This window comes from Ixodes scapularis, unplaced genomic scaffold, assembly GCF_016920785.2.
Source record: "Ixodes scapularis isolate PalLabHiFi unplaced genomic scaffold, ASM1692078v2 PGA_scaffold7__128_contigs__length_106722199, whole genome shotgun sequence".
NCBI classification, from domain to species: domain Eukaryota; kingdom Metazoa; phylum Arthropoda; class Arachnida; order Ixodida; family Ixodidae; genus Ixodes; species Ixodes scapularis.
This window is the reverse complement of record NW_024609882.1, coordinates 7,251,621-7,261,712: the sequence shown is the minus strand read 5'-3', so window position 1 is coordinate 7,261,712 and position 10,092 is coordinate 7,251,621. Positions and strand designations below refer to the sequence as shown.

The 10,092-nt window shown below is 43.6% G+C and overlaps 1 protein-coding gene across 1 annotated transcript in view; it reads right to left on the bottom strand.

The window, feature by feature from the left end:
* Positions 1-2,399: 2,399 nt before the first annotated feature.
* LOC115324323 (serine/threonine-protein kinase BRSK2) overlaps positions 2,400-10,092 on the bottom strand; it is a 127,418-nt gene continuing 119,725 nt past the window's right edge. The window contains exon 18 of the mRNA XM_042286343.1: positions 2,400-6,536. Coding sequence (XP_042142277.1) covers positions 6,160-6,536 — 377 coding nt within the window. The 3' untranslated portion in view covers positions 2,400-6,159. The remainder of the gene's footprint in view (positions 6,537-10,092) is intronic.

The following is a 10,092-nucleotide window of genomic DNA, read 5'->3' as shown; positions in this document are numbered from 1 at the left end:
TCACGGGAAGAATACAACGGTACCTAGAGACTCACCACAGACTTGACCCTAGACAGACTGGGTTCAGGGAGGAGATTGGGCACACAGGACAGCCTTAAGTTGCTCTACGAAAGCGTCATGACCAACAAAATCAACAAGATCAGCGGCTTGTTGTTGCCCTGAACATCGCAAAAGCTTTTGATACCGTCCTACACTGGGCCGTCATAAAAAGGGCTAAACAATGCGGAATCCCAGTCAAGGCCCTGGTCTTTATAGTGGACGTTCTTCGAGACAGGAGGCTGTAAGCGAAGATTGGAAATACCAAAGGACCCGAATACCCGAACTGTATGGGAGTACCGCAAGGAGCAGTAATCTCACCGGCACTATTTAAAATGCTGATGGCAGAGTTGCCTACCAGGCTCCGAGAGATCGAAGGTCTGGGTTTCACCATGTACGCAGACGATAATATTGCCACATCTACTTGCAAGTAGATGTGGCAAGTATACCGTCACTGCCGCGGTGCCGCCGAGCAAATTACGTGGAAAATCTATAGCTACGTTTTAACGCGATAGCATTCGTTAGCCACCCCTTTCCACCTCTCCCCCCGCCGATTTGGTGCACCTTTCTGGCCTTCTAATGCGCAGCTTCCCCGCTACATTTAGCGGAAAAATTAACGTCCCATGACTTGTACGCCAATTCAGTTTCCCCGATAAATTTACCAGTAAATTTGATGTCTCGTGACCTGACGTCACGGGACCTACAAGCCAAATCAGTTTCTCCGCTGAATTTAGTGGAAAAAGTAACGTCACATACCTAAACACCAATTCAGTTTTCCTGCTAAATTTAGTGGGAAATTTAATATCACGTAACCTGACAAAAGATGCATAGTGTTTATGGTGCAATGCTGTTAATCTTTTCGAATTAGATGTTGAAACAAATTGCATTATTACATTTGCGTTGCGTCGAGCTCAGGCTCTAAAAAGCTTTTATCAAAATAACTGCTGATATATTTTGTTGAATTAGGATGGCAGTGAACCATATATATGTATACTTACAAATAGCAATTTATTTAATAAAATCGCCCATTGAAGTCGGCCGGGGGATAATGTTACCTACTTCTCCTAATCCATGGTTTGTGTTTCTGCCGGCTCTTTATTCCCTGTTCTTATAAATTTACTAATTAATTCTCAGTTTTTCAAGTCAACAATTGAACTGTTCGCTTTTATTCTAAAGTTAATACGCTAAAATTAGCGCTTAATTACAAACAAGTACTGACGCTGATGTTTTTGTAATGATATTGCTTTATTGAATGAACATTTCTTTTTAATTTCGTTTTCTGGTTTTGTTTTAGAAACGTATACAGAAGATCACTAAATTTTTAAGTTTAAGTGGTAATTGATACCCAGCCCCCAGCTTTGAATGACAAGCATGGCTTCTTAGTTGGAACCGCATCCGTGCATGTCATCACGCGCGTGAGGTTAGTTCTGAAGGACTTGCAATGACAGGGGCTAGCTTACACAAGCCAAAACATGGCAACGTTCAAATCGCCTGTTTGCGATAACGCACACTCAGTAAACGTTTGCCAAATTGTTCTGCCTGATCTCAGTATAAGAAGTTTTCTGAGACACAGATTGAGGCACATATTGCACACGAACACGGGATCGCCGATGTTAACTTCATTCTTGTCGCACATCATAAAGACCATCACTAATTTGTTAAAAGAATGTACTAGCGGGGCAGCAATTCAGTCGGTAAAGTGGGTATTCGGCACTGTTGGTTTTGACTAAACCTCGAGTACGTGCTGATTACACTTTCGCGCTCATTGTGTCACGCATCGAATCATGCTCAAACCGAATGTGTCACGTTCACTTTTTCAAAACATCAGTTACATTAAGATGGAAATAAAACAAACAAAAAACTGCTTTACGTACCTTGACGAATGTCCCGCGTTGGCGCGCCCTCCCCATTCATCATCTAACTGACAAATAACGTTGGCCTACCTCTTCCATCGTTTCTGGAGGAGCGGATTCCGCGTGCTTGCTGGACCAATACCCCTGGCCTTCGTGTAACTGAACAGTTTCCTCTTTCTGACCAGACAAGGCTTTCAGTGAAGTCCAGTCAGTACACAGTACTAAATTGCTCTCACTCACAGTTCAGGGGTGCGTGGAGCATAAAGTCGGGGTCACACTGCTTATACCATCACGCAAAAGACTTTTTTCAAACAGATTCGAATGCGAGTCACTACGGGATCCATGCTTCGAATGCCGCATGGCAACAAGTTCAAGGAGATACTTGGCACGCGGCATTCGAACCCCGGATATTGCGGTGACTTATGTCTGCCAACTGTCTTTTTTTATGATGTATAAGCGGCGTGAGTCCGGCTTTACGGTGTCGACGAGTAAATACATACAGACTGCGCCTTATATACAGGTTTAATAAGAAACACTCGTATACCTAGTATACAACCTTCGGTGCGATGTGTGTATTTTTTTTTCTCACTCGAGCAACAACACAAATTAAAGTTAGCAGTTCGTTCGAGCTAGTGGCGCAAGCAGCGCGAGAAAAAAAGCAAAGAAAAAAAAAAGAAGCATGATGACGAGGAGTAGGGGCAAATCGCTGTTGCATTGGCTACACCTACGAGTTTGTTTAAGGCTTCTAGACCTGAAGAAACGGAACGCAGCGCCAACGAAGCGTTCATCTTGTGCGCTGTTCCTTCTTCAAACGCAAAGTTCGCAACAGAGCTTTGTCTACAAACGTTCGCTCTCAAACTTTCCGAGTCCTGTATTGGGCTTGTGCATACCAAACGTCGACCACTCTCTCTCTCTCTCTCTTTTCAATGCTCTCTTTCCTTTTCTCTGTTTCTGACCCGTCCTTCCTCTTGAACCACTCCAAAACAAACTGGCGGCAAAACATCTTGTCTTCGCTTGAAAACCGATCATTTATTAAATTAGAGAAAACAATATGGTTCGAATTCCAGACTTCACGATCCGAGGTTGCGGCACACGCGCTCGTTCAGCGGTTGTCGATACTGAACGTGTGATAAATCGCGTAAAATCTGGATAAAATTACAGCGAGACTCTTCAGGTTTCGAACGAAATACTACGGCTCTTTTAAACAGTCAAATTTGCGCAGTAGGACTGACATGTCAAGTTTATATTCTTGTTGTGTTGTGGTGCAGGTTTGGGGACAATTGTCTCAATTAATTTGTACGAGAAATAATTAAATAGAACTAAGAAATACGTCTATAGGTATGACATCCGCGATTTGCCCTGTCACTTTCAATTTTTTTTTTTCAAATCAAGACTCGTAAATATCTCACAAAAGTGAACCCCTAGCGGCATGTATCAAATATTAGCAGAACTGCTAAGCAGCAGAAACACTATGGGCTCAATCAACAATGGAGGTCCCTCTCAAACAGTTTCCTTACCACGTCCCAAAAATTAAAAAAATAAAATGAAACAGAAACTTCACCGCGCCCTCTCGACCATGAAACATATGGGTGGGCTTATAGAAAGAGTCGTCCAAATTGGAGATTTCTGATACGACATGGACACCCTCCTACGTTATCGGCTGTACTTGAGTATAACAAAAATAATATTGCAAGCTTGGCAGCGAAAAAAAAAGGAAGCAAATGTTTTGACCTCTGCATGAAGGCCCTTTAAAATAACAGACTACCAAACACGAGCTCAATTTGCATGCTTTGTACACCTCTATACATACATTTATGTGAAATATATATACAAAATATAATTGAACGTTTAGGAGCGATGTCTTGAAAAGGTCAGCTTATCCAGATCGCCCATAGGACGAGCCTTTCGCGCCGAACTTCTATTGCACATGGCCGGCCGTCAAAATTATAACTTAGACCGTAAAGGTCAAGCATCATTTCGGACTAAAAGTTGACGAACGCGGTCACAACTACATGCACGTAATGTGCGCACCGTTCTCATCCAAGATGTCGCAGCAAAGAAGCTTGGCGGTAACACAAAATAGCCCGAATTTAAAAATATATAATCTGTCTCGTAATGAAAAGACGTGGAAACATGAGGTGCAAACTCTCATGAACGCTTCTTCAGTTCCTGTTTTAACATGAGCCACCCGTTCTATTTGTCCTGTGGTGCAACGTTGGAAGTTGCGGGTGATAACAAAATCAATGCGTAGAGTACGTGTTGGTGGATATGTTTTCTTCGTGTCTGAAGTTTTCTTCTCAATTTGTACAAGTTCGCATTTGAATGACCGGAGTGACTCGGTGTATCGAGATTTTGATTCGGAAGCCATTGCACGTATTAAGAGCGTGAAAGTATTTCCCCATTGTAGTCGGTTTAAGTATTGCCCGTCAAACTCCTTGAAAGGGGGCGACATAAAATGTGCAGCCATCTCATCCTTATGCATTCTCGCGATTATGCGTAATAGTACAATAAGTAACAATGCAATGCAGTTTCGATTCCTAAAATCCGCAAAATATACTTAGTTTTGTTCACTGCCACTTTTGTGTTGATTATAGAAAGCAATGTGGAAAATAAGAGGACGAACCCTAACCAATAAGGCTAACGAGACACGAAGGTGAGCTCCGATTGGAGGATGCACAGTTTACTATATTTAGAAGAAAGACCAACCAAAGGGAAAATAGAAAGAGGTAGGGCGTCCGAATTCTCTTGACTAAGGGTTTTCGAAATTCACAATTTTAGCCTCCAAATACATTAGTTTCCACAGTAACGGCTCATCCACAATGATTGGTGATGACTAACGTATCTGGTTCCTTTATGTTAAGAGAAGTGACTTAATACGTTTGCAGCATTGAGGGTTCTTGAACATTGTTATGGATCGTTCGGTTTAGTGACTGACGGGCATGTTTTGTTTAGCTTAGATGCATTTACATGTATCACGTGAAGATACGGCCTGGCAACGATGGTTTCAAATTATTCCAGCCATGGCCGACTGTTCTCGCTCATGAAGTAACCAATCCAGAAGATGATCACTGAAGGAGAGCTTGGTGTGGTTCTCTGCTCGTTGTGTCCACGTCGTTGGAAGGACGGGGCAGCATGACGAAGACGAACAGGACTCCGGAAATGATCGAAGATATCGAAAGCTGAGGTTTTGGGGATCCATGTTTAACACTATACGGGAATCGCAGACGGGGCTGGCATGCGGAGAGCGCGCTCCGACCAGAGCGGGGTTGTCGGAGCGGTTTGGCGGGTTTACAACGGCTATGGGACTTGGGGTACTTGCGGTTCCTGTCCAAGAGGCCCACAGGATCATGAGATACGTCTTTCGTGGCCTCTTAGCTTGCCAAGGGCGTAGACACTGAGCGGTTTGATTCGCGAGTACACACATAGCACTATGCTTGGACAACTGCTTACATAAGTTATGTGAGCCTTTCGAGACTTGAAGACGGGTTTCGCGGTCACTCACGCGGAACAAACGATCATGGGGTAGTGTCAGAACCATCGCACGTCTACGTCGTAGCATCGGTTTCTTGCCTCAACCCATGACCCTCTGTCCATGACAAGCTTAGGATCGTGCTGCATTCCACTCTTTCGGATCTAACCTTTCTCACTGTGAGTATGACTCTTTTTCGTTATCCTAGGGGAAATTCGAGAGGAATGCTTTCATTGAAGTATAGGCGGCTTGCGTCACTACTGCGACAGCTGAAACTTTGGGTAGTTGAACTGACCTAGGCGCGTACTTCTCTGTGGAAGCCTCTCACCGAGTGGTGTCTTTCCTTGAACCACCTAGTTATTTTGCTCGAGGCGTGTGAAATCAGTCATCCCGTGCTCCACTCTTAAAACAGAACCAAACAAAACCAGCCACTTCCATCGCGGCGGTGATCCATGCAGGAGACTAAATTTAAGTACACAGCAGTCCATTTTTTTTTTTGGTCGACGAGTCCCAAACGCTTCGGTGTGTGGGATGTTGCCTTGGAGCAGATGTAATCTTGCCCTCGAAGACTAGTAACAAAGCGCCCAACTTGTCTCCAAGGATGAAGACGGTTTTCTTCACTGTCTCTCCGACACGCGGGGAAAGAATAGCAGTGATAGCTTCCGGGAGTCCTTCAAACCATCCGGCAGGGGCCCTACGCTCAGCCTCGAGCGGACGCGCACGTTGTTCGCGGATGCGTCGCTCCGACCCCCCAAAGGGGCCGACGGAAAAGAGACACCTCGTAGCTCACGGCCGGTGGGGTCAGACCTTGTCCCTGGAACCCTTGAGGTCGTAGCTGAGCCTTCGACCGTTGGCGATGGACTGGCTGTCGATGACCACGCGGCGGTGGCAAGCCGCGGCCGCCGCGGCCGCCGCCTTGGCCTCTCGCTCAAAGATGTCGCAGGCGGCTTCCTGGTCGGACTTGCAGCGCGCCATGGGCTGTCCGGCGGAGGCCAGCGTGTGTGCCAGGTCGTCTGCCGCCTGGGTCGGCGACAGAGACTCCGAGCCGCAGGAAGAGCTGTCGCTCAGTTCCGACGTCGGGGGTCGCCGGCTGAAGCGGGGCGAGTGGCTCCCGGGCCGTCGGCCCAGTATCTGGGCCTGGATGTGCTCGCAGATGCGACGGAACCTCCGGATGGGACCTGCGCAAGGAAACCGACCAAGTCCAGCCACCCTGCAGCAAGCCGTGCTCAGGTATATACTCTCGTGATGTCGCAGCGACTGTTCGGTTTGGGATCCATCGGTTAATTAAGCTACTTTGAATAACACACCAAGGTGCAAGCCTGGAGCCGCAGTAATACTGATCATACAAGTCTCTGCATTAAGTGACACGATTACTGTCTTGGAAAACAGTAACAGACAAAGTAACCTAATAGTGTGCGGACAGCAGGAGGGCATGTCTGAAACACCCGATCGTCTAAAAAAAAAGTGACAGTAGATGCTAATGAGAACCGAATTGGTGTAAAGGTTTCTTATATATAAAAAAAGATATATCATCGGCTTGGGATACAACAAGAGACTTAGGCGAGTAATAATAAAATATTCTTCTCGCAATGAAAAAGCTCAATTCGCGAGGAACGCGCACAAGAGAAAATGTTCTTTTTTGTTATTATCTGATGACTACACTCTCGAATAAAAAGAAAAGCGTCGTCATCTTTGGGCATACGCTTTTTGTCTTAGCATACGCTAAGACAAAAAGGGAGATCCAAACAATAAGGTCACGCTAAGCTATGGTAAACTTATAATCAACTGTAGTATGTACAGAATGTTTACTTGGGATGCTGAAAAAGAGGTAGTTGTTGCCGTAAAGCGTACTTGACGCCCAAGTGCTGTTAGGAAAATTGACTGGAGAAAAGCTAGAGTGTTAGTAGTTAATGGCAAAATTGCGAAAACTAATTTGATGAATTCATTAGCTCTGTACAAGTTGTTATGGTGCTGGGAACAGAGACCTGACTAGATAGCTCGGTATCAGATCACGAGGAATTTTCTAGTTCTTTTAACGCAGATAGAAAAGATAGGTCATCACAGGGGGATCGCGTTTTCATACTGGTTCATAGTTCTTCGAAAAGCTACCAATTAGACGTTCCAGGCAATACTGTCGAATCAGTGTGGTATAGTGTTGGGTTGCCTGGTAATAAAACATTCATTGCGGGAGTGTTCTACAGTCTCCCTACTCTGACCCTGCTATCGTTGAGCTACTTCACGACCTCAAATTCAATGTTTCGAATGACTGACTTGGTTGAAGGCGATTTTAATCTACTGGATGCGATAGGGGGGTATAAACTCTGTGCATGTAAAACCATGAGTCGACTGAATCTTGATTTCAAATGCATGCAGAACAGCTTACCCCTCAGCCAGCATGTCCTTGTACTTACACGGGATCCAAACACACCTGACTTGTTTCTTTGTAACTACTTTACCGTTTTTAAAAACACTGAGCTCATACTTGGTATCAGTGACCAAACTGCTATTGTCTCAACCCTTGGCTTTCGTCTTTCGCGCAAAAAAGTGTGTTCGGGTAGAAAGGTCATGTTATACAAAAAGGGAGACTATGAAGGGATCAGTTCTGAGCTTTGTGATGATTTCCTTTCCTTTGAATGCCTTGTAGAGGAGATGAGCGTGTAAGACACATGGGTAATGTTCAAGCAGAAAATTATCAGTCTAACACAAAAAAGTACATTCCGAGCATAGACTCATCGAAACTTCAAAAGGAAAAAAAAAAAATGAATTGCAGGTTGCCTACTGCGACCGACAAAGAAGCGCAACCGTATGTACGCATGGTATAAGAAAAGGAGCTCAGAGCTAAATCTAAACAAGCTAAAAGAACTCACGTCATTGTATAAGATAAAGGTAAAGGAAGCAAAAGAAAGTTATCTGCAACGGCTGCTAGGAGAGGAGGAATGAGAATAAGAAACGATTCTGGAAATATATGAAGCGCTGAGGTAATGATTCTATCGCTATAGGAGATGTCATGGTTAATAATAAAATAATTACCGATGACTGTTAAATAACTGAAGCCTTAAATAAAAAGTTTCATACAGTTTTCTTGTCTTTTGAGAACACAACCTATGATAGATATCAGTGAAAGCTCAGTGTAACGCCACCAGTTGAGCTTGCTATAGGAGGTCTGTTAGAACTTTAAAAGGTATAGATGAAGCTAAGGCAGAAGGCCCAGATGGGATATCACCAAGAATTTATAAATGATGTCCAGATGCGATTGTCTCCTACCTTTTTGTAATATATAAGAAATCGCTAAACGATGGCTAATTTTCAGACGACTCTAAAGTGGCACACGTGATGCCGGTGCACAAAAAAGAAGTTAATAATAACAGGCTGATTTCTCTAACGTCTATAGTATGTTTTAAATTACTGGAACATGTTTTATATTGTCACATTATAATGCATCTAAACTATCACAATTGTTTCCTTTGAATCACAACATGAATTTTGTAAAGCGCTGTCATGCACTACACAGCTGACTGAGCTATATCATGATTTGGTCGGGGGTGTTGACAAGGCGGACATATTAATTGTGTTTTATTTTATTAATAGTGCGTGTAATACCGTATCGAACAAAAAAAAAACGTTCGATACGTTATCACACGCACTATTATTACACAAATTAGCGCGCCTAAATTTTGACACAGCTATTCTAAAGTGGATACGAGAGCATGTGTTATCACGTTATCAATGTGTTGTTTTAAATGGTAAAACTTCGAATTCTGTTGAGGTAACATCCGGTGTCCCGCAAGGCTCTGTTCTGGGACCCTTGTTATTTTTAATATTTTTTAATGAGATTAATGACGGTGTAAATTCACGGGTACGTTTGTTCGCGGATGATTGTGTTGTTTACACGGGCATAACAAATAAGGAGAGTTCCAGACGGCTGCAGGGTGGCCTGAACTGAATAAAACAACGGTGTAAAAGGTGGAAGATGTAATTAAACGTAAAAAAGTGTTCATTTTTGTTTTACCTGTAAAACGAAAACAAAAGTTGGAACGTGTTATCAACTGAATGAAAAAAAAAACTGTACAAATAGACCGAAAAACTAAATATCTAGGCGTCACGCTATCGGCAGGTTGCAGTTGAAATGCACATATTGACGATGTTGTTATAAGGGCCGGCAAAGCGCTTGGATTTTTAAGACGAAATTTAAAGAAGTCATCTGAAGCTATAAAAGAGCTCGCCTATCTCTCGTATGTACGACCAGTTTTAGAGTCCGCCTGCACCGTCTGAGATCCTTCTCAGCAAAACCACATTGTTGCAGTGGAAAGAATTAAGAGTCGTGCTGCTCGTTTGGTTCTGGTCCGGTATAACCGTTTTGCGACTGTAACCGACATGATTAAAGAATTGGGATGGTCTACATTGCCATGGAGACGAAGAAATTTACGCTTGGAAATTTATACAATATATGTTCCAATAACTGGCATGAGACGCTCATCTCACTTATTACTTCCAATATTCTATCTCCAAAAAGAAAAGACCCCATTTATAAGATAAGAGAACACCGAACTGTGCTCCGTTTACCCTTAAAGGGCCCATGAAACGATTTTAACATCGAGAGAACGCGCACCTTATTACCCTTTTTTTGTTTACTTTAGCACAAGGACCATAACACACGACCACTTCTCTCGAAATGTCGCGAATGCGCTGCGTAACCGCAAAAACAAAAGGGAACTATTTCTTGACTTGACTTCA